Source organism: Lathamus discolor, chromosome 2 (genome assembly GCF_037157495.1).
Source record: "Lathamus discolor isolate bLatDis1 chromosome 2, bLatDis1.hap1, whole genome shotgun sequence".
Taxonomy (NCBI): Eukaryota; Metazoa; Chordata; class Aves; order Psittaciformes; family Psittacidae; genus Lathamus; species Lathamus discolor.
Window position 1 is genome coordinate 135,540,168 of NC_088885.1, and position 23,777 is coordinate 135,563,944.

Here is a 23,777-nt window from a genome sequence, read left to right on the forward strand (position 1 = left end):
GCGCTGGCTCTGATGCCTGCCCGCCCACCAGCACAATAAAGGTGTCCCTTCATCTCTGGACTGGGAGATTCCAGGCTCGTTTGTTGGCTTCCTCCTCCTCCTCTCCCTTTCTCAAGGGGCAGCATCAGGGGCTGGGCCCAGAGCGTTGTCCTCTCCCTGGGGGTCAGCAGCATCTTCCCCAGACCTCCCTCCTGCACCCACCCAGCCGGCATGGCCCTCGCGGCTCGCCCCGCAAAGTCACGCACCGCGGACCCAGAGACTTTGGACACGCTTCAGCTCTGTTCCCCTCTGGACAAGGCTACAAGCAATTTCCTATCCTCATTGCCTAGGTTAGCGAGAATGGTGGCAAAGTGGCAAAGCTGCTGTTCTTTACGAGTTCAGTTCAGTGTCACATCTGTGTGACACCAAAGTTTCTGTTACCATGTTTCTACAGCAGCCAAAGGGCACTGCCCGTTCCCCAGCTCTGGGGCCTGCTCCCCAGTTCTGAGGCACGTTCCCCACCATAATTGCTGCTGTACCAAGTGAAGGTTTCCATCTGCCACTACAAGCCAAGAAATCAGCATGGCAGAGCGGCTCTCGAGGCGGACAGCGTGGGGCTGGGAGCACGCGCAGGGGGAGGCAGGAGCTCCTCAGCCATGCTGGGGCAGGGCCACTCCTCTCCTCAGCAAGCAGGGCCCAGGCTGGGCAGGGGGCACCCACCATGACACTCGTGCCTGCAATACCCCTTGCTCTTCGAGGCCTCCAGCCCTGCCCAGCAGCCAGCCAGGCAGGGGCAGAGCAGCCCTTGGACATGTCCCTGGTCCCACAGAGGTGCTCATTCCCCGTGGCATTTGCTCTCTCCCCTCCAGCATGGTCCAAACTGGAGAACAAAGGGATCTGTGCCCATCGCTTTTGCCTGGTGAATTCCTCTGCGGCTGGCTGCAGCCTTCTGACAGGCAGGCCCTGCTCCACGCTCCTCATCAGCTCAGCCCTTTTCTGTAGTGTTTTGCCAATGGGAATTCCCAGCAACAGAGTAGAATGGAAGCTCAGCTTCAGGATATTAGTCATGTGATCACTGAAAAGTACTGATGCAGAATGAGGCTTCTACTTGAACTATCCTCCACAGTCACCAGTTAGCTGATTTGTCCCAGTATTTATAGTTCATCATTACAACTGCCAAAACTGGCAGCCACCAGGATTGTTGTCTCAATTAAGGACAGTAAACAGATTGTCCCTTTTTTTTTTTGTAATGAAAAAATCTAGAATGTAATACTTCACAGTTTAACATGTTTATTCATTTAAACGAGCTAAGAAATAGTGGTGTGACATCTGCTTGAGAGACACTGGTACCTAACATTTTGGCTGTCTCCCCACCAATTTGGTTGTGATTAAGGGGGAATAAAAGGAAGAGTAGGGGATTTTGTCGACTAAACGCACTGATGAACAACAACAACAACAAAAATATTCCACTTTGGAAAAGTGTAGAAATACATTAGCAAAAGAATGCATAATAGCAAAATAAGAGGATGAGGGAAAAAGTGTTGCAAAATCAGCTCTTTCACGGAAAAATACAGTAAGCGTAAGATCACAGTCAATCTTTGCCAGTTCATTCATCTCATGGCTTCATTTCCCAAAGTGCAGGCATAATCCCCTACAAAATCTTTTAAGAAGCAGCTCCAACATCACATTTCTGCTGTCTTATTGATATGCCATATTGTTATTTTCTTAGTCATAAGCACCAGTAATTATTATGCTACTGTAAGTAAAACTTGAAATGCAGTCAAGATCTGTAATATCCCACTTGTTGGCACTCTTAATTTACCTAGTCTGCATTTCAAGTACAGTCTTTTACTGAGAATTATCCTAAATGCATCTGACCTTCACCAGCAGGCTCAGTTGTAACTTACAGGCACAATCCTCTATCAGAGTAAAATGAATCATCATTCTACCAGGAGCTGCTAGCAACATTTTCTTCCCTGAATGGGCGACATCCAAAACTTGGCCCCAAGTCAGCAGATATGCCTCTTCCTTGGTAGTAATTTTCATGGAAATGGGATGAGCAGTTTATGTAGCGTTTTCACTGAGCCTTCATTTAGTAGGGTTGTTTAAAAACTGTTACCAAACACAACTTTTAGGTCAGCTCCTCTAAGATGACACTTTAGCAAACAGGTGAGTTTGTTCAAGTTGCAGATGTTCACAATTACATGTTGCTGCATAATCTCGTCATCTACGTGTTGTCCTCGCTACAGCTGGTCTGATGCATGGAAAGGGCCATGACAGATCCTGAATCCCATGATGTCTATATGATATGCAACAATGAACTTTAAATAAAGCGTTCTTCAAGAAAAGTTTAAATATATCTCTAGGGTCTATTAGGGAAATGCTTAACATGCCTCCTAAGCTTCCAGTAAAATGTATTTATGGACTTTAGGAAGCACAGTTGAAGACTTTCTTGGCAATGTTCATCAGCAGTACTACTATACTGAGACTTCTGTCCTAAGATGGCCTACATGGTTCAGCTTTTGTAGGATCAAAGAGAAAAGGAAAACTACTGAGCAAAATCACTGCTGGAAGACCACCATGCCAAAGACTTTTGCAGATGGGATGTGCTCAGACCCACAGCATGAGGACCCAGTACAGACATCTCCTCCACAACCTCTGCAGGAAAGAAATTCAGTTTACTCCACAAGCAGAGGGTAACAACAATAATGATATCTACCCTTTCCCCACAGGTGAATTTCCTTGAAAAAACTTGTCCTGTTAAGCCAGGTTTGCTGCATAAATGGTTTGTTCGGCAATCTTTCTTTGAAACAAGCATATAAAAGTATTATTTTTACAACAAAATAAATGTCTGAAGTTGATGGAGCTACACAGAACAACTTGTCTGCAGAAAGAGATCTGATTTATTGGGTAGGATGCCAAGGGAAGTCCTCTTTATTGTCTTTTAAGTATTCAGAGGCTACACTTTGTTTTAATATGAGCTTGGAGGCTAAAACTGCCTAGAATCATCCAGATATTCTAAAACTAGTGAGTATAACTACTCATATTTGAACATTGTGCTGTTTATATTGCTTTAAAGTTCTTCCAAATGTATATATAATTCAGTGTGTCCAACATTAGTAAGAGCACCAAAATAGTAAAAATACATTTATTAATAAAATAGACACTGAGCAACTAATACAAAGATAGGTGGTCCAAAACCCAAGAGGTGTATTTCATTCTCAGATATAATTAAGGACAAAATAAGCCACATGTTTGCAAGACAAAAATCAGTCTCTAAAATACGAGGCATGGACAATGTAGCACTCCAGAAAGCAGAAATAACTTGGGGTCAGATTCTGATTTCCCCTTAGAGTAAATCAAGAGTTGCAATTTCAGTGAACTCAGGGGAATCATAAATTAGCAAACTTACGAATCATACAATCATAGAATGATTTGGGTTGGAAAGGACCTTAAGATCATCTAGTTCCAGCCCCCATGCCATAGGCAAGGACACCTTCCACTAGACCAGGTTGCTCAACGTCCTGTCCAACCTGTCCTTGAACACTGCCAGAGATGAGGCATCCACAGATTCCTTGGGCTGCCTGTTCCAGTTTCTCACAGTAAAGTATTTTTGCCCTATATCTAACATGAACTTCTTCTGTTTAAGTTTGAACCCGTTACTCCTTGTTCTATCACTGCAGTTCTGGATTGAAAGTCCCTCTTGTCATCCTTATAGGTCCCCTCCAGGTACTGGAAGGCTGCTATGAGGTCTCCACGCAGCCTTCTCTTCTCCAGGCTGCATGAACTTCTGTTTAAGTTTGAACCCGTTACTCCTTGTTCTATCACTGCAGTTCTGGATTGAAAGTCCCTCTTGTCATCCTTATAGGTCCCCTCCAGGTACTGGAAGGCTGCTATGAGGTCTCCACGCAGCCTTCTCTTCTCCAGGCTGAACAGCCCCAACTTTCTCAGCCTGTCTTCATATGGGAGGTGCTCCAGTCCCCTGATCATCCTCGTGGCCCTCCTCTGGACTTGTCCCAACAGTTCCATGTCTTTCTTATGTTGAGGACACTAGAACTGTACACAGTACTCCAAGCGGGGTCTCATGAGAATCAGACCTCATTTCTAACATTGTTGTGCTTGTGCCTTTTAGAAAACCAAGGATGGTTCATTTCATTTCATGTAAAGTGGTGGCCTTTAGCTTGAAAAGACTATTGACATAGTCACATTAGAAATTATTGCACTAATAAAAGTATATTTGCTGCAATATTAATTATGCATTTCTATGTACATGGAACAGAAGCCTGCCCAGTTTATCAAAGGAAATTTTCTTATTACATGAGAATATCTTTCACGTCAACAAAAAGGCCTGATCGAAATGAAGCCAACAAACTGCAAACTATGGCACTTGTGGGCAATATGGACTCAAGTCACAGATCAGGGAAACTGCTTCAGTCACACATATACATGCTTCAGATTTTGTCTTTAAGTCGTAATTATGGGAAATACGATCTTCCTGTTATAGTAGCTTCATAAATTTGACAGTAAGAATAGCCTGCTTTTTAATCTAACTGATGCAGAAAGCAGGTTATGAGACAACCTGCATGAAGGGGTAAGTACACATCTTTCTCAGGCCACATATCACCTGGAGAGCTACATGCAGACATTAAGAAAGCAGTATTTCCAGCATTTCATGGAACAACAATATTGCTCATGCATAGTAACAGGAGAAGTCTGCAGCTTCTGTGACATGTGGTGTGGCAATGGTGAAGTGAAAAGCATGTCACATCCAAGGAGACGGTTTGTGATATGCTTTTCCGTCCACACGTGTCAGATAATGCTTCACCATGAATGCAACACGTTACTAAGCATCTGGTCACATGAGCATGTATTAGCGGACAATAAGTCATATGCATGCATAAATACTAGGATTTGGTGTCTGTAACAGTCATAATTAGAAAATGAGGAATATTTGCACATACATGTTTATGTTTCTCTTTCATATTCTTCTTGGAAGACTGTTGTACTCTGAATTTCTACAGGAGTTGTTTTGCATTGCATAAAGTGAACGAGGAGAATGACAGATAGGAAGTGGATCCTTAGAGACTCATAATGTATATGGCCATAGTTACCGTATGGCTTAAAAATTAACTGTATTGATCTAAGTTCCTTAAGTGGTGATAATGGAACTGTGTCAATTTAAAATAAGTATATTTTCCATTATAGTATCTGCTACGATTTGTATCCCTCTGTTTTCAAAATTACTATAGGAAACCTTAGGCATTTCTGGAGCAAGGCAGTAAATATCTCAGTTGCAACTACACTTAACATACAGCCCCGAAATTGGTGTCAAAGATGAAGCCAACCTAGTTTGCTAACAGAATTGAGAATTATAATTATTTTTCTGGAAGTTGATCTGCCTAACTTCCTTGCCACATTCAGCAAAAATGGCTTGATGCTTTTCTTGGCATCTAAGTGAATCCGAAATAGAGAAAGACTGACCACCTTTTTAAAAGGATCAAAACTGAACCTTTACAATGACAAGCTCAGTTATATGGCAAACTCAAAGCAGAACAGGATACAGCCAGAATTTTACATCTCCCTGCAGCGGCTTTGACATACCAACTTCTTCAAGTGGCTTGTGGTTATCAAAGGGATCAGAAATGTTATCTACAGTGCATATTCTGCAAAGTACTTTGCAAGAACTGAAGGATGTAATCTAGCCAAGACCTTCCCAATTATTAGTACTCATGGAATAAAAAACAACAATGAAAAAAAACCCAACAAAACAAAACCAAACCAAAAAAGGTTTCTTAATATTTACAACTTCTCACATTATTTTGATGATTAAAATGATTGTATAACTGAAATCTTTTTTACAACATCCTCCTAACAGGTAGAGCAAGCTGATACCACAACCAGCAGGAACAGTATAATTAATATATGATTTTGACTTTATATTAAGAATAGAGCAATACACTAATTAAAACCAACATCAACTGAACTTTCTATTTACACTAGTTCAGACAGCACAGGAGGCAAAGAACTGTGTTTCAGAGGCATATGCGAATGTTAGAGCTTCTGTCATCCAGGTGCCATTTCTGACAGAACACATGTGTGCTGAACAGTTGGCAAAGGAATGAAAAAGATTACTGCAGATATATGGGCACACAGAATCTGGGATGACATAAAATTAAGTCCATATAGGAGGTGACAGACTGCTTCTAAAAAGATATTTTTTCCCTACAATTTCTTCCATCTTTGTAAGCGCGTGTGTGCACACATGCACAAAAAAAAAAAAAAAAAGATTAAAAGGGAGAGAAAGGATGAGGAGGATTTTTGATATATTTTAAATACAAATCAAGAAAAGCCTTTTTATTTGGCATTTCTGCTTTCTTTTGGGAAAGGAAAAGGAAACCAATTTGGCTATTAGGAAGCTTTGATTCCTAAATTTAGTCAAGGCAGACTCTCCTCCTGTGAAGTCGGCATCAATACCCAGGATAATAATAGCACCTGTCTTTTGACATCAAAGTTCTCTGCCTGAGAAAATAAATAATGTAAACAACAAAGTTCATGCATTGTATGGATGCTCCTGGTTTTCCTGTTAACCGAATACACTTGCCGGGCATAGGTGTTCTCTTATTTTGGAGATCTGGAATGTAAAAGTGACTGATGTATTGCAAAATTTTCTTTTGAATTTGGACTGCAAGAAATGGTATCATTTACTGTCTCACAGTGAAGGGACTGTGTGTTCCTATGTAGTCTTGTTGAAGCTGAAGAAATCTTGATGATAGATTCATTGCATCTGCTAGTTTTCATCTGGATCCAGATCAAGGTCAACTTCATTGGAAATGTTAAGATAAAAGAAAGCATAGAAAGCCAACAAAAATACCAGTATAGCTGCAAGGACAAGTGCAACTTCCTGTAGGAATAAGAGAAAAAAGTAAAACAAAATGTGTTAGTACCATATTTTCGGATAAATCAGGAATATTATTTCCCTTCTATAATGCTTATCAAAACAAGATCAGACATATAATTGCACAAGACATTGATACTTTAATGATTTCTTCTTTGTGATCACCATTTCAGAATGTTATAAGATCCATTCACTTAATAAAGATTTTGGTGAGTCCGATATACTGCCAAAAATGGGATGGATGGCTTCAAGATCTAAAAATAGGAGCTTTATATCCTTTTATTATGCTATTCCTTCTTTTTTAAAAGAAAAGACAGAATCCATAAACCACAGTTTTGAACACAAATTTAAGTTATGAATTTACACTGTGAATTTTGATGTTTTCTAGCAATATGTTACTGCTTTTTGCCAACAAATTTGTAATTTTTTAATGAAGCAAACACAGTATGGTGGAAGTCAACGAAAATTGCTACCTCTACCTCCCAACCTCCTGGCATGCACTACAATATGGAGCTACAAAATCGTTCAGAATTGGATGAAACTTTTCTTCCTTCCCTTTGCAATAAGGCAAAAAGCACAATATGCACTTTCGCTTGCCTCTCTTCCCATAAAATATTGCAACTTGCTGCATCTTCCTTAATTAACATAGAAGAGTCTTCCAAAGTATACATGATTTATAGCAGCTTTCAGAAGCAGAAAAATGTTTTTGCACTACACGTCATGCTCATTATGTGACTGCCTATCATCATATTCTATCTTAAAGCTGGACTCTGTTAAGCTCCAACTTTAGATCTCAAATACAATAAATCACAGAATTACCATACTCTTTATAACATTACTTCTTTCAAAGTGACACTATTTCACATTTTAAAGTTTTTATTCTCCTGGAAAGCATAGCACACTTCCTATAGTGTTGACTTTCATTTCGCTAGACAATGAAAGAAGAAATACAAATTTGACAAAAACCTTTATGTTCCTGGAGCTCTCAGAAAGTGCAACTTCCACAGCTAACACCACGCACTGCTTCATCCTTTATCATCATGATGCATTTTAAAAATTTGAGGTGCTCAAAAGGAACAGGTTAGTTTGTTCCACCCTAAACTGTTTTCCGAAATCTCAGCTTCATGTTGGCCTACAAACCATCTATATCAGAACAATCCAGCTATAAACTTAAAAGGAGAGAAGAAAAACAGTTCAGTGACTTTACAACAACTAATCTGAATCAGTACAGAAGATGCCACATCAAAACTACTCTGCCAGTGGGATTGAAACAAGATGCCTACACCATACCCACACAGTTGTACACCCTTTACCATCCAAAGATAGAATCCGACCCTCTTTGGTGCAGAATTCATTGTGTCCTCTAAAATACATCAAGAGAATTCTTCCTGATAATGCCTGTTTCTCCCCTTAGACTAGCAGGGGAGTAGAGATGATACTGCACTGTAGGACGAATTTTATCCAGGATCTCTAGACTGATGGTGGCTTTGTGATCGATTTTGTGCGTCCACTGCCATGAAGGAGTTAAAACTATGTTGGCTTCATTTTTTTTTAAGTCTAGCCCGTAATCTGGCATTCTTCTATAGAACAGCATTTCATTTGCATTTACATGAATGCATTAACTAGTTCATCAGAATGTTGGATCAATAATTCAACATATGCCATCTAATAAACTTTGAAATACTACTGCCTAGTTGGCGTATGCTCTATAGGAATCTTTGTTCTATAGAAACCTTTGCTTTACATTTTATACAGATGATTAATTGAGATGTACTTTAAATTTATTTTACCACATTAAAATTGCTCCTGTAAATTTGCTGAGGCTGTTTGCTGCAGAATTCAACTACATTTTCCTCTTAGAATTATCATCTTCTGAACCTCATCCTCCTGATTTCATGTGATTTGATTAAAAAGAAAGTACATCTAATTCACTAATATATTAAAGGAAAGTGATTTTTGCTTTGTTGTAGTTGCAACACGTCAGTATCTCACAAAAGGGCATGGCAGCATCAGACAGGTTTCATTTATTTCCTTGTATCCACAGCTGTGCTCCCAGACCCATCTGGCCACGCAGCTACTAATCTTAAGAGGATGTAATAAACAAGTGACATACAACTGCAAGCTCCATCTGCTCAGGAGAGTGGACACAAAACCGTACAATGCAGGCACCGTTCACGCTTGACACAGAGAGCAAATTCATTCCAATATTAAAAAGTTTTTTCCCTTGTTTGGATGCGACACTTTGCTTTACAATAGGTTCACCTGTTCTATCCCTTCTCCCCAGCCACACTTCTGAAACACTGTGATTGTAGCAGCAAAATTATGGGGAATGTTTGCATCAAAGATTTGTTTTCTAGGAAGTAGAACTGGGAAAATCCTACTTTTTTTCTCCAGCTGCCCAGTAACTGCTTTGACAGGAGTAGTTCCTTTATTCCTCTGCCTAAGCTTTACAGTGAATAACACTGAGATAACAATGCTACTTTCCTTGCTCAGGCATTAGGAACTGGGTGGCTGGCTCAGTATTTATTAACCCTCAGAATGAAAAGCCTTACTGAAATTCCAGGTTTGAAAATTATGCAAGAACCTTAATTTTGAGTTACTAAAAGAGTACCAAAAATCTAAAATAAATGGCCTAACAAAGGACACCTGGCTCTCAGCTAGTGATATGCATTCTCTTAAGAATTGCATTCAGCTTATGAACTTTTATAAACATAAATTTTGCAATGTAAATAGCAAATGAGATGCTACACCACTATACTATCTTTGCAACAATAGTCTATATTGTCATTTTAATTTGTTTTCTACTTATCAGGCTTTGCTATTTGTATTTTAAGCCATGCATAGAAATGAAATGTTAAAATACTCCCCGCTCGGCATATACAGCTCCCTTTCTCTTGCATTTTATGGATCATCCCCATCATCCCTCTGTGAAATCCATTTACTCAGAGGATTTCACCATGAATAATTAACCAATATAGAAAAAGTCTTATAGAAATAAACTTAAAATGAACACAGGGCTTCTTCTCCTTTTTTCTTTTTTAACATGGTACAGAACACTAGAAAATAACATCCCTGCTCTCAAATCCCAAAGAAGCCTTCAAAAGGAACAGAATTTTCTATTATATTCTCTTACATTTAGAATGTCTGTAGAATCCCACAAATTTCAGCTTAAGTTTTTCAGAAACTTTTCCATAAAGGAAACATATGCCATAACAGCATAATGTAGATTTAGTTCTTTCATTAGTTCTTTCATTTTTTGACAGTTCTATGTCTCTCATGCCAAAACACTCCATGTCCTCAGATTCACCCTGATGGAGCAAGGTGCAGAGTTGGGTGCTAAACAAGATTAATCAGAAATTGAAAAAATAGCAGTGAGGAAAAAAAGTTGGCTATAACAACACAAACTGTAGAATCAGAGAATGGTTAGATTTGGAAAGTACCTTAAAGATCATCTAGTTCCTACCTCCCCCACCACAGGCAGGGGCACTTTCCACTAGACCAGGTTGCTCAAAACCCTGTCCAACCTGGCCTTAAACACTTTGAGGCAATCCACATCCACAACTTCTAATCCCAGACACTGTGTATGGCAGCATCACATCCCATGCATACTGGGAAATTGTACACTTTTAGGAAATTTCAGATTTTATATATATATTTTTTTTATTGTCCTACAAAGAGAATCATACTTTTCATATCTGCGACCAGCTTAAAACTAAGTGAAAGAGTACCGCAAATTGCTGTCTTTGAAATGCTAAACTGTCCCTACTGATTTCAGGGAAGAGATGAAAAGAAAATCATGCTGACCAAGGATACCTGTAGAATTTAAAGAAATATACATGGATTTGACAGCCATGAACCTTTTCATCCCATATAAGTTTTAACCAGAAGACTTTATCTGGGCATTCACCATTTTTTAGAGTTTGAAAAAAGCTATATTTAAAAATGGATGCAGAACATTCTGCAGCTAATAAGAGGTAACAAAAGAAAACATTAACTTCCATCAGTCATTTTTGTGCTTGGGTTTTTTTTTTACTGTAAAAATTTCAGATGGAAGAAAGATCATTCTCGTCTCAAATAATGAGAACAAGGTATTATTAGAGAGTCACCTAAAAGGCCTGGCTGTATGTTCACAAAGTAACAGGATTCATTTTAATATAGCTAAATGCAAGATAATATATGCAGGTATCAAAGATGTAGATAGTACTTACAAAGTGGAGGACTCTGCTTTGAAAAACAGTGACTCTAGAAAGTTTTTTGAATTTAAGGGGCAACCACTCCTCAGCACTCTGGATGTGCAAAGGCAGAAGAGCTTCCAGCAGGGAGATAACTGGTATTTATCTTATTATAGAGAAGAATGAGAGCTAGTTTGCTTACAGCATATAACTTTAAGGTGCTTCGCAGTGTGGGGTCCTCCTATCTTGTTTACAAGAACCTCTCAAGGTCCAGCTGTGGTTAGATAAGATCTGTCTTGAAATAAGATGCCATTTCCTAGAAGCAAGAATGATTGAACATTCCAGTTACCTCTTGGGGAAAATACGGACTTCCATGGCTGGGAGTCTTTTATGGTCAGATCTCTCAAAAAAGTACATTTTGGTTTAGCTTCAACTTGGGTTTATGTGAAAAGGAGGTCCTGGCAACCAGCCTTGGAGTTGGTAAACTCAGCCCTCTAGACTGCTCCCCCCTCCTTTAGGACACAGGGAAGACTGCGATTACTTACATGGTCAGTGCTATATTTTGAACCCCTGAAGTACCATATTGTTAAAAGTAATGGCACCTCATGCTTCAGTGCTTCAGACTTTTCTGTATAGGATCAAAATAAGTTTCCTTATTTTCCAGGAACCTTTCCTCCAATTGTATTGATTTAATTTCTAGGATTTGAGGTTTTGTTGTTGTCAACTGTACTTTGAAGTGTTAGAGATTGGTCACAAGTACACACCAAAGCTGAACAGGCTGGACTAGTGCTTTGAGATGGTACAGAAGATCCCCCTAAGCTCCTGCTTGGTGCTTCTTGTGCATCTTGTTCCCATGTTCAAACCACCACGATTACTGTACTTATGTATACAGGTCAGGCCAGGGTCACAAGGGATCAATCTGACTTTGTTTTCCTGTCAGTTTTTCCACGCCCTTCCATTTCAAGGTTAGGGATCTAAGTCTGACTACTGAGATCACTGGGAGTATCAGAGTCTGTCCACTATTGGCACATTAAGCTGCCCTGCTCTTTATGTGAGGCACATAAGCTGAAGACCCAGTATTTTGGTCCTTATAAAGTGCCTGGACTTCCTAGAAAGTATTTGGATGAAATTTTATGATCTGTAACATATAGAAGGCTAGATCAAATGATCTAATAGTCCCTTGCGGGCTTATTTCCTGCAAAACTATGAAACTATATTCCCAACTTATCTTGGCAAATGTAGTTCACTAACTTAGCAGATCATGAGCAGCATGAAATCACAGAATACTATTTGCCAAAATACACCAGGAACGTCTTGTTATCTATTCATACATAACTTGTTCCAGATGAGATACACTGTTAATAGTGAGCTAGCTAGCTACACAATAGATTAAGTAGATGAGCAAAAGAATGACAGACAGTAAGCTCTCAGTATTTTAGGATGCATTTTTTCCTTAGCTCAATCAATGCACTATGTTGCTAATAATTCTCTATGGAGTGGTATTCTGCAGTCAATTATGTTTTCGCAAGTGGGTGTAAAATACTATTGTTCAATTTGTGTCTAGCTTTCAACAAGAGAGAAAACTTCATCATCTATCCCATGGACCACTGATTCATTCTGCAGCCTCTAATCAGTCTTTCCCTGAGAACTCCTATTAGTTTTGGCCTCTGCATACCAAACCCCACCTGTTTGGTGCTGAGCCTCTACATTCCTCAAACCATTCTCTGCCTGCCACCCTCCTGCTGGCACCTCTTGCTCACCCTCTGAGAGCCGAGTTTGCACTGATGGTGCAGACCTCTTGCTGCTTGAGCTGCTAAGGATGAGCAGGTGGGCTTCCACCTGCACAAGCTCCCCATGGGGGATAACAAAACAACCACACAGAGAAGATTCAGAGGCTCCCTTTTTGGTACTGCTACAAAGAATTATGTCGTACCCAAACACCAGGAGATACACAGCATACTGCTTTCTCTACAAGTTGTTTTTGAAGACAGGGGTCCTGCTCTCCCAATAGATACCATATATTTTGGCACTGTCTGCATTAGTCACATGTACAAGCACAGCCACCATAATAGCTCTGCTACAATATTTAATCTTTAAACATGTTTAAAGAGCAAATATTACACACCAAATACTAGCATGGTCACCCTGCTTGAACTAACTTTTGATAGTTATTAGTGCTCAGCTGCTTCTCTGACATTATCAACACGGATAAAATCTCTCATTGGGGAAATTAAAAAGTACTAAATGCCAGTGACTCAAAGAAACTTTGTTACTTTAAACCTTGCATTAAAATGACAAGGCAATCAAAGTTTGACAAGACAAGCTAATTAGTATGCCAGCAATGAAATGTGAAGGATCTCCAGGGGATTGGTTCTGAAAAGTTTTATGTCATTTACAGGGCTTTTTTTTTTTTAAAGCAAATGTTGTCAGCTCTCATGGTGAAATACACAACATCTGAATTTCATTATCTTTGTAGAAATTAAGGACTAAAATACCTCCATTATTTTCCAGTCCTCTTTTTTTTTTTTTCTTTGCCTAAATACTACACCGAGTCTTAGTTTACAGCCAGGAATATAAGCTGTTCAGGCACTAGTGCAACACAGCTCTAGAAGTATCAATGTGCACTAAAAATCCTATAGTTTCAAGAGTCGGTATGACACTTACTGTTTTAGGTATTTCACAGAATTACAAAAGTATTCCTCTTTCCCAAATAACTTGTACTTTTATATGTATGAAAAGAACATCCTTCCTCTACTTCTACTAACTGCAACTTAGCTTTTTATAAGAAAATGTTTATATACTTTGAAATGCTGCACACTGCATTATGTACTGAAACCTGGATAAACAAATAAAATGTATGGTAAATAAACACAGATTTGTAAGAACTGTGGACATTCTATTTAAAGTGCTGCCTACTTACTGCATTGCACTGTGGTGATACTATTTTCTTTTTTTTCCTTCAACACAGACCAAAGTTAATCAACTGTCACTGGACAGAATCAGAGCCTACATCACGTAAAAAGACTAAAGTTCCAGCTTTTGGAAGGCAAATCATATTGTTTATCACTATGAGAAAACTTTGTTAATACGAGGTGACAACTGTGATGATACCTTCCCAAAGGAAGAGCTCAGGCACACTCAAAAGCCCTGAATAATAGGAAACAATTAAAGGAATGCACACTCAAGCCCCAAAACAATTTAGTGAATGTACAGAACCTGAAAGGACAAGGAGCGATTTAACACTCTGCTGTCACACTAAGCACAAGACTTCAAGAAATTCTAATTTCAAAATTTATCCAGAAGACAACAGAAGTATCTGGGATAGGTGTGGAGAATGAGTGCAAGAAGATTGCTTTTGGACAGCTGTAAGAACTTACAGTGGCCTGAGCAAAACAAGCCCTGCATGAGAGAGGGGGAGAGGTTACAGGGCTTCACAACTAAACAGCCTCTCTTGGGCTCAGGATGGCGATTCCCCTGTAGACACTCCAGGTGCATCCACTGCCCACATAGCAAAGCTCTGCTGAACTGGGGGAATACAGCGGGGTGAAAAGTTGTCACTGCAAGACAGGAGGTGCAAGTTTACCCTGAGACATTAAATATACCCCAGTTCTGTGGTGAGCACTGCACAGTCTGCCAGTAGAAGCACAGTTTTATTCTACAGGGATTGACCATATTCTGCTAGAAGTATTGATAACATTTAGTAAGCCTGAGGTTGTTGGCATTAAGCAGGCTCAGTGAGAATGATGCACACAAAGGCCCTGCTTTCCTTCCCCCTACACAAGCATATCCCAAGGGAAAGGTGCCCAACTTACCTTCCCTTTTGCTTCAACTCTGTCAGATTTTCTCAGCAATTAGGAAGCAAAGCAAATGACTGTGATCTGTTTGGGTATGATCCAAAGGTATTTTAAGGTCCAGGTGTGCAAAAAATACTACAGCTGGAAGACAGTATTTTAAAGACTTTGGGATTTTTTTAAAGGCAGAGGAAGAACTGCAAACCTGAGATACTGTGCACTATTATCAGAACCCCCAAAACACAACATCCCATGACGTGGAGATGGTCATGGGTGTGCCTTGATGACAAAACTCATTCTTACGCAGATGTCAGCTGGTGTTCTGCTAAAACATGCAGGAGAATACTTGCACAAAATACACTGTTCTCAATTTATTTTCTCACTAATGCTTTATTCTTCATTATACATAGGATTACACATATGCTTTCCTATTCTCCCTCATTTTAAAATAAGAATTACTGAAGAAAATAAGGAATCAAAACAGGTTTTGAAGAACCAAGGTTCGTATTTTTCTCATTTGTGAAAGACATGCAAAAACCTTGCATGTCTTAGAACTGGACTGTACAGTAAAACAGTACTCCAAGTAGAACATCATTTTTAAAAGGTCATGTCATTGAAAGTAAAATGGAAAGAAAAAACCCAAGATCTAATAAGAAAGGAAGGGAAAAACACTGAACTCAAAAGGTTAATAATCTATCCCTTAAACAAAAAAGGCAATCTACTTTTTCTCATTAAAACCTGACACACAGCACTAACTGAGGAGATTATGTTGTGAAAACATACTGCATTGCACGGTAATGCTTGATCGAGATCAGCAATCAGGAGCAAAAAGAAAGCACTGTTTCGTGATTATAATAGCAAATTCTGGAAGACAACCAAATACATCATCTGGCAGCTCAACAGCTGTTACAGCTTGGTAGTAATACCTTGGCATTTGCTATAAGCTATAACTTGAAAAAATTGATTTCTCATCTGCCAGAAACAAGAAAATGTTCTCCTTTTAACATTTCTGAAGTTTCTTCCACTAGAATATCCAGGTATTTGATCCACTTTCTTATTTTGCTCAGTTTTTACCCTTGCTGCTAAGCTAACTGCATATTAACCTGCTTCAAAAATAAGTTTGAGGGAAAAATAGTGGCTGCAACTTAAATAAAAAATAGGCATTCAGACAAATCCCGTTTTGATGACACATTGGGTGGCAGACAGCACAATATATTCCTAATTGTCTTCCTTGTTCATTTTCACAGCCATGATCAAATAGTCATTATTATACTGCATACCTGCCTGAAAAGGGGACATTTCCAAAATAAATTTCAGTACCTTTCCGTGTGTTTTGTTGTTAGTTAACCACCTTTTTCCAAGTCAGAAGCAGTACACAAGGATGTAGACTGAGATAATAATGCAAAGAATTTATAACACTTTAACAAGTCTTCAAATTACTCCAGGGTATAGGATAGGAAGAGTTACTTTTGTAACTATATGAAATCATTAAAGCATTTGTTCCAAGTGTAGAGAGGCTCCTTGAAAAGATCAATTTTCCATGCATACAGTACTTTATTGACCCTAAAGTAAGTATGCGTCATAACAAGGACATGGACCACTTAAAATCTTTTAGCATTTCAACTGTTATAGTTATTTTAGGGTTAAGTAAAAGAAATCCATCATAAATATTTTAGATTCTGGCATTCCACTTAGATTTTGAAGTGTCATAAACAATATCTCTCAAAAATCAATATTCACACAGTACATCTATGGGGAAAAGAAACAACATATACACAAAGGTGGTATAAGCTATCAAATAGATCTCTACCTTTACGCCTAGTGCAGTTTTCTTGGCCTCTGCTTTTAATCTTGTAGCTCTTAACATAGGCCTGGTTTTCTTATAATCTTGTTTTCCTAGAGTAGAAAAGCACATTTAAGGAAAATGACACAAAAAATAATATAAAGAATGTCAGCAATTACTTCAGTTGAAAAGTCAGATCTAATGTTTTGGAAACATCCCCCAGTCCAGCACTTTAAAGAGGAGCTACTGTGTGAGACTGGGGCTTGGTCTGTGGAGAAAAGGCAGCACAGAGAACGACAGCAACAAGCAAGAGCCAACAAACCAGTGCAGAACCTAGTACTCCAGAGGAACACCAAAACACACATATGGTTAGCCATCTACTAGTATAATGTTTATTAAATTGTTCAGTAAGCATCAGACAGCAAATAAGTAGATTAAAGATGGATGATGTTTTTCCCTCTCATTTCAATAAAAATTTTCATTATAATTTTTGTTGGTTATTCATCCCTAATGCATATATAAATGTATAATACAGGACATTATGGTGAGTGTAAATGTTTCATCATTATAAACCGGAACATTATTTGCAAGTATCAGAACTCAGAGACATGCGTGACAGTCCAAGTAAGCACTTATAAAACCACTGCTTCACACCACTTGCTTATAGAAATGTGTTACACAGAATCTTCTAGAAGTGTCTCAGATGAACTTTTAAAAAGTTATGGGGACTATCTCTTGCAGGCACAAAGAGTGCATCCAAATGCTTGACTACTGTGCGTCTATATGAACTGAGTTCAGAGGAGGACACACAAGTACTCAGAAATAGCATAAATCATTTATCTCAATAATACAGAATAAAATGCTTAATATCTCTCAAGGATATTTTTGCTTTCTGAAGGGGCTGTTATTGCTGTATTACGTACTATTTAAGTTAACATGAGTCAAGGTACAGATACAGTCACAAAAGGAGAAGAAAAGAGTAATCAGCGAAAAAACTCCTCAGAGAGGTAGAGCTTCAGTGTAACTGCTTTGGCTGTTCAAAGATGTCCTTTCCATTTCCCCTGCTCCCCTAAATGCATACATGCCCTTATGTCCTTTTTGCCTATTCCCAAAGCCAAGCTACAATGATGTAAGCAGGAGTGTTTGGCTGTTTTTAAACCACTAATTTTATCTAGTTGTACGTTAGCTTTCATTATTGTGATATTCAAGTAACTCAACCTTTCCTCTAAGACCGTGCCCAGTAGTTTTTTGTATGCAATACTCCCATTTTCTCAACCAGATGTGATCTTACATTCATAATCACTAGTGCAATCTTCTATTTTATTATCACCTTCAAAACTGGAATATTTTGCAGTGGTGAAATTCTAAGACATGAGTTAGAAAAGAAAGTCTTCTCCAGTGATACTCTGGATTCATGAAAATGCACCTCTGCCTACTTTTTCTATCACTGCTCATATTCAATACAGACCAACTCTGTAGCATACTGTGGACGCTGAACTCACATTACAAACTTGCCTTCATTGCATAATTTCTCCTCAACCCTAGGGATTATATATTGTGAATATCTCCATATTATCGTTTGATCAGGTATTATTCATTCAACTTAGAAAAATAACAAAAACCATGTCTACTGGTGGAAGGAAGTATATATACAAGGAACCTTTTTAGAAGATGAAGTGAAGAAAAGATGACTATTTATGTCTCATGATCCAATATATTTATCCAGTCAATTTATCTTAATTGCAGGACAGGATTATTCTTCAGAAATCAGTGACATCTGGTAATAGGATGCATCAAGAGTACAGTAAGTTTTTTGAACAGTTAGGGAAAGAATTACAGGAACCACCAAAATGGCTAAGTCATAAAAGGAAGCCAGCCAGAAAGAGTACGTTTCTTCTCCCTGAAGTACTGCAGTCATATCTTTGCTATGAAATAGTTAAAGAGCTGTCAGAATTTCCATTATAAATGGCAGGAGTTTATAACTCATGAAAATTCACTCCAGACTGAAATTTGGCACAGATATACCCCAGCCTTGAATTTTTTTGTTTGTTTGTTGGGGGCCAGCTTTCAATAAAGCGATGCAGCTGTTCTTACGTACTTGTGAACAAACTATAGAAATTTATCCTTCTGAGATGTTTTAAGCACAAACAATACCTTTGCTCAGAAGTATATAACTGACAAGGACTAAGTTCAATTTCAGTTCTCGTAATTCATGTTTACTGCTCTCCCACCTGGGGTAAATAAAGCAGGATAGTCAGAGGTTTCCCTTCCAGTGATGCAACAGCACTAGATAATGAAGCTTTGTAAGGATCATTAGGAATGGGAAACAAGTGAGCTACTGAAACCCATTTACCCTTCCTCCAATGGCCTATTCTCCCTCTTTCTCTCCAAGGGTCAGCTGTGAAGGTGATACAAGCAGGAATAAACACTGCACAGGAGACCCGGTGTGTGAACTGCATCTATTGGCAGAACCATATCTATTATTAGAAAATGGAAAGCTTACTGGTGTTCTTTCCCTTGGTTTCAGACACTATGCTACTGTTTATTGTTTATCATGGCTATGGCTAAGACTGGATTCTACTTATCTAGAGAATACTTCCAGATTTATATTAAATCTGATATTAACAACTAACCCCCCTGCATAACAAATAGGCTATTTCAATAATGACTCTAGAGCTGGTAGTCCTCCAAATCTATGCACCTGCCATTAATTTACTACTCTCCTTGCTAAATGTGATAGCCAAAATGAAAAAAAAAAACAAATGAAAAAAAAAAGGTAGGGAAACTGAGTGCACCAAGTGCAAAAGTTTAAAAAAGGGCATCTGTGGAGTTCTTGCAATGAAAACCAGATTCAGCAATTGTACTGAAAGACTTTTGAAACATCAGAACTTTCTGAGGCCTTGGAAAAGACATCTGCACTACAGAACTATAAAGAACTATGAAATGCAAAGCCCCTACCACGTGAATACTGATCACTGCCACCTGGAAAACAAACAGAACTAGATAATACAGGCCCCCTGTGTTCTTTCGGGCCTGCGAATTCAACCAGTTGGAATATGTATATTCACACTCCCAATGTCTTCTAGTTTTATCTCACTTACCCTGCAAGCTTTCTTGTACATTTATCTGTCAAGAGTCATCACGATTAAGCTGTTTCTTCTTCCCAGGAAGTGACCATGAAAGCCAGTTAAAGCGGACTCATCAGACAAAGCCCCATTTGTCTGCTTTATCCAATGTCTATTCAACACACAGTTTTCCCGAGGGAACGTACAAAGGCAAGAAGAAGCCAAAAAGATAGAACTGGAGAATTTCCAGACCAAATCTTACTTTTTGTGTTACTTAAGCAAAAGCCTTTCCTCTTCTACTTCTCGTTAGTGTTATTAATTAATAACCTCTCAAACTTCAGTGTCAGCTTTTCTTAATTTTTTTATAACTTACCCTAATTTCCCTTTTTTTTTTTCCTTACAAATTTGCCACTTCTTTCCTTACAACTTTTTGTAAGGCCAACGTTCCATTTTTAAGGCCAAGGAACTAGTCCATTATAAGACAACTCTTCTTACTGACTACAGCCATCATCTCTCTTCCTGCCTCCCGTCAGTTCCTCTCGGGACCCCATGCAAAGACCATCCACCTTTCCATTTCAGCGCTTGAAGTTGCCCTTGTCCTTCGGAAACTCTCCAGAGCTCAACCTTCATCTCGCCCTTTCCTTCTGTCCTTCTTGCACATTTTTTCCCACTCCTTTGGTGGCAAAGTGACCTCAGTAGCAGCTGAACTGAGTTGTGCCCTGTTTACAGATCCTGCTTGGAAAGCTTTCCAAAGGTAGAAATGAAGACTATTCTACTAGGCATGGAATTAGAAAAGGATGAAGACAAGGTGAAATATAGGGACTTTTTTCACTACTAAGCAAAGCTGTACTGCAAAAAATGCCAAAGTGTCTCCCTTAGAGCAAGTATTAGGGATTCACATAATATGTAACGTAAGCTTGTTTCTCCTCATGTAGCTAGGAATAAAAATTTATGGATTTGAAAATAATTTTTGTTACTTATCTCTACTCATAAGGCAAATTGAGATCCTATATATCTTCTATTTAGTAATTTTCCTAACATACTACAGATGACCTGATCTTCTATATTCAGTATTTTTCTTGACTTAAACCTTCAAGTGACACTATGAGTAATGCAAAAATAAAACTAAATTCTACATATGAGCTAGAAAAGTTCGTGATGTTCTGGGTGACTGTTTATTTAGTCTGCAGAAATACTGTGACATTACCAGGTAGTATGCATAATGCTGTACTGTTGCATACATACCAAGCTCTGTTATGCATGTAACTGGGAATGCAACATGCTGAGCACTATATTTAAGAAAACCGACTATGATTGTGTTTGAAGATGCTGCCATAAAGACACAACCTGAACAAATCTCAAGAATAACTTCATGAGGGAAAAAAAAAAAAAAATAGATTCCCAGCCTTTCTAGATATTTACTTTTTCATTCTAACAATAGCTCATTACTGGAATTGAATAACAGACTAAAGACTGCCTCTCTGCCTTTCAATTCATCAGGCTTAAGCAGAAACAGGACTGCATCTTTGGCCTTTGTTGATGCTGCTGTCCAAGCTTATTATCATATGAATATCTAGTTATTGTTTTATAAATGTTCACATTTCAGGAGCTCCCTGATTTCTTTTCTCTCAGTAGACTTTACAATATCCACCTTCATTATCATCATGTGGCAGCATTGCTCTTCTCCTGCATTTGCTACTTTAAAAATTAATGCACTGCTATTTTCTGAATACTGTACTGCGTAAGCTGCTTATGAGTACATTATGCTATCAAGCAAGCACATGCAGAAAAGCTTCCTAAACTGTTATTCTTTCAATGAAAATACAGCTGGTTCTGCTTCAAAGGCACTTCTTTTCACCTGCAAATGGACTTGCTCCTACACTTATTCCTCAATTCATTGTCTTTTATTTGTGTCTGCAAATCTTTAATTGCCTTTAATTGGAAAAAAGTAAATTCAGTGCTTTAATCTTGCAAATACATTCAATCATAATTCTGTCTGGGATGAATACCAAGTTCTATTCACTGACTGATCTTTATAACAAAGGTATATAAATTTATTGTCCGTTTATATAGACCACACCAATTAAGCCACAATGGAAAAGCAAATAGATAAGAGTCAAAATATTTGAAATGAGAAATGTGCAATCGAAATTTAATTACTGAGACAAATTATTTGAAGATGAGTTATTTACAGCATGCCAAAAATCCTCACAGATAGTAAAATTTGCTAATCAACATTACAGATTTAAAATTCCTTTCAACACTTTCACTATAATTTGTAACAAGCAACAAACTGCTGTCCTGAATCTTCCTGTGCTGGTATTATAGTTGTAATCAAAACATTAGTAAGACATTTTCCATACAGTAGCAACACATTTCATATGTTAAAGTATTGCTTAAGGTGTAATAAAACTACAACTACTGGCTAAATTTCAGTTACCAGTAGTAGTTTAACTGAAGTACATTAATGTAACTGATGCTGAAACCCATACTACAATGTATACATATCTAATTAGAAACCAGAGACAGACTGTGGCAAGCTTTACTGTCAAACTGGAAGTGTGAAATCACACACCTAGTTAAGCTTAAATCAACATTCTTGTTATGACTATTGATCTGAATTAGTGAAGGTTCTAGGAACACTCCACAAAACCCCACAAAACAAACATAGAACAAGAAAACGGTACTGTGGTCTTTGCAGGATTCTCAGTCAGATTGCAAGCATCCCCTCCTTTTCTCTGCTGTAACAGGGGGAAAGGAAAAGTTAGATCTCACTGGCAGGAGTGAAGGTCCATGAAGGAAGAAGGCTCGGTCATTTTATCCTCCACAACCTCCTTACATGCAATATACAGAAAGCCACAGCCATTCCACCTGACTCCAGATTTAGGTGGTTGCTTGTTTAGGTCTCTTTTACTTTCCATACACAAATTCCTCCAAAGAGTGACTGACAGCAGTCTAGGACAGCCTAAAGAGTTCCCTGGCAGTGACTACTTTACTGCCATCAACAACAGGGAGAGCCTACTGATGTTCAGCACCCAACTCAGGTGGATTGGTTTCACTTCTAAGGTAAAGCAGAATGAACTGGAGCCAAAGAAACTAAAGATCTAAAGGACAATTTGAGAAGAACTAGTTTCGTACATGATTTTATCTGGACTCAGGACATCTGCGGACATGGCCATATTACTTAGTACTTTATTACTATAGAGAAAATATCACACTCATGAAGGGACTGTAAAGCTGTAGGTATTCAGGAAGCTAGGGTAGCTGAGTTTGGAGTATTTCCAAAGGTGGAAGTTCCACAGTCTCCCTGTGAGCAACCTCTTCCAACATTTGACCATCCTCCTGGTAAAACCATTATTCTCCTACCCAATAGGAATTTCCATGTCCTAACTTGCCTCTTGTCCTACCATTGCACACCTTTGAGAAAAGTTAGGCTTGACCCTGTCTGTAGCCTCCTACTAAAACTGTAGACAGCAGTTACACCTCAGCTTAGCCTTTTGGAGCTGAACAAAGCAGTGCTCTCAGCCTCTCCTTATATATCCTGTGCTTCGGATGGTCATCTTGGCCCTTCACTGGACTCACTCTACTTATGCCCATGTCCTCCTAGTTTTCTTGAAGATGGACATGGCATATGCCTTTTTCCAGTCATCAGGGACACTTCCCTGGAACCAGCTAAACGGCTGACAACTCAGGGAATATTTGTCCATAAAAATCACATTGTCTGAAATACCTTAATGTAGCTGTAGTAATATAACTAAAATGCACCTAAGGAATTCAGTAGGAGCTATAAACAGCAAGTCAAAGGACTAAAAAGTTCGTATCTTGCATTTTTAACAATTCCATAGCTTAACAGTAGTTCATTTTTTTAATAGCAGGGAACATAACTATTTTTTTCCTACATGCCCTGTGGCTCCTCAGTACTAACCTCTATCATTTCATACAGTAGCAGAATTTTTCTTTAACTGTCTTTAATAATGCCAGCAAGTTAGATGTCTGGCATGGGGAAAGGAGTGTTTTGTCAAATGCATCACCCAGATCCATAACGGTACTTAGCACCTAGCTTCTAAGGTGTGTGTACAGAAGTATATAACC

General features: G+C 38.6%; 1 protein-coding gene across 3 annotated transcripts in view; it reads right to left on the minus strand.

Annotated features, from left to right (window-relative positions):
* Positions 1–2,859: 2,859 nt before the first annotated feature.
* TRIQK (triple QxxK/R motif containing) overlaps positions 2,860–23,777 on the minus strand; it is a 62,443-nt gene continuing 41,525 nt past the window's right edge. For all 3 annotated transcript variants that reach the window (XM_065668582.1, XM_065668583.1, XM_065668584.1), the window contains 2 exons: positions 16,648–16,733; positions 2,860–6,880 (listed from right to left, as the gene is read on the minus strand). In XM_065668582.1, the coding sequence (XP_065524654.1) occupies positions 6,767–6,880; positions 16,648–16,733 (200 nt within the window). In that variant the 3' untranslated portion in view covers positions 2,860–6,766. The remainder of the gene's footprint in view (positions 6,881–16,647; positions 16,734–23,777) is intronic.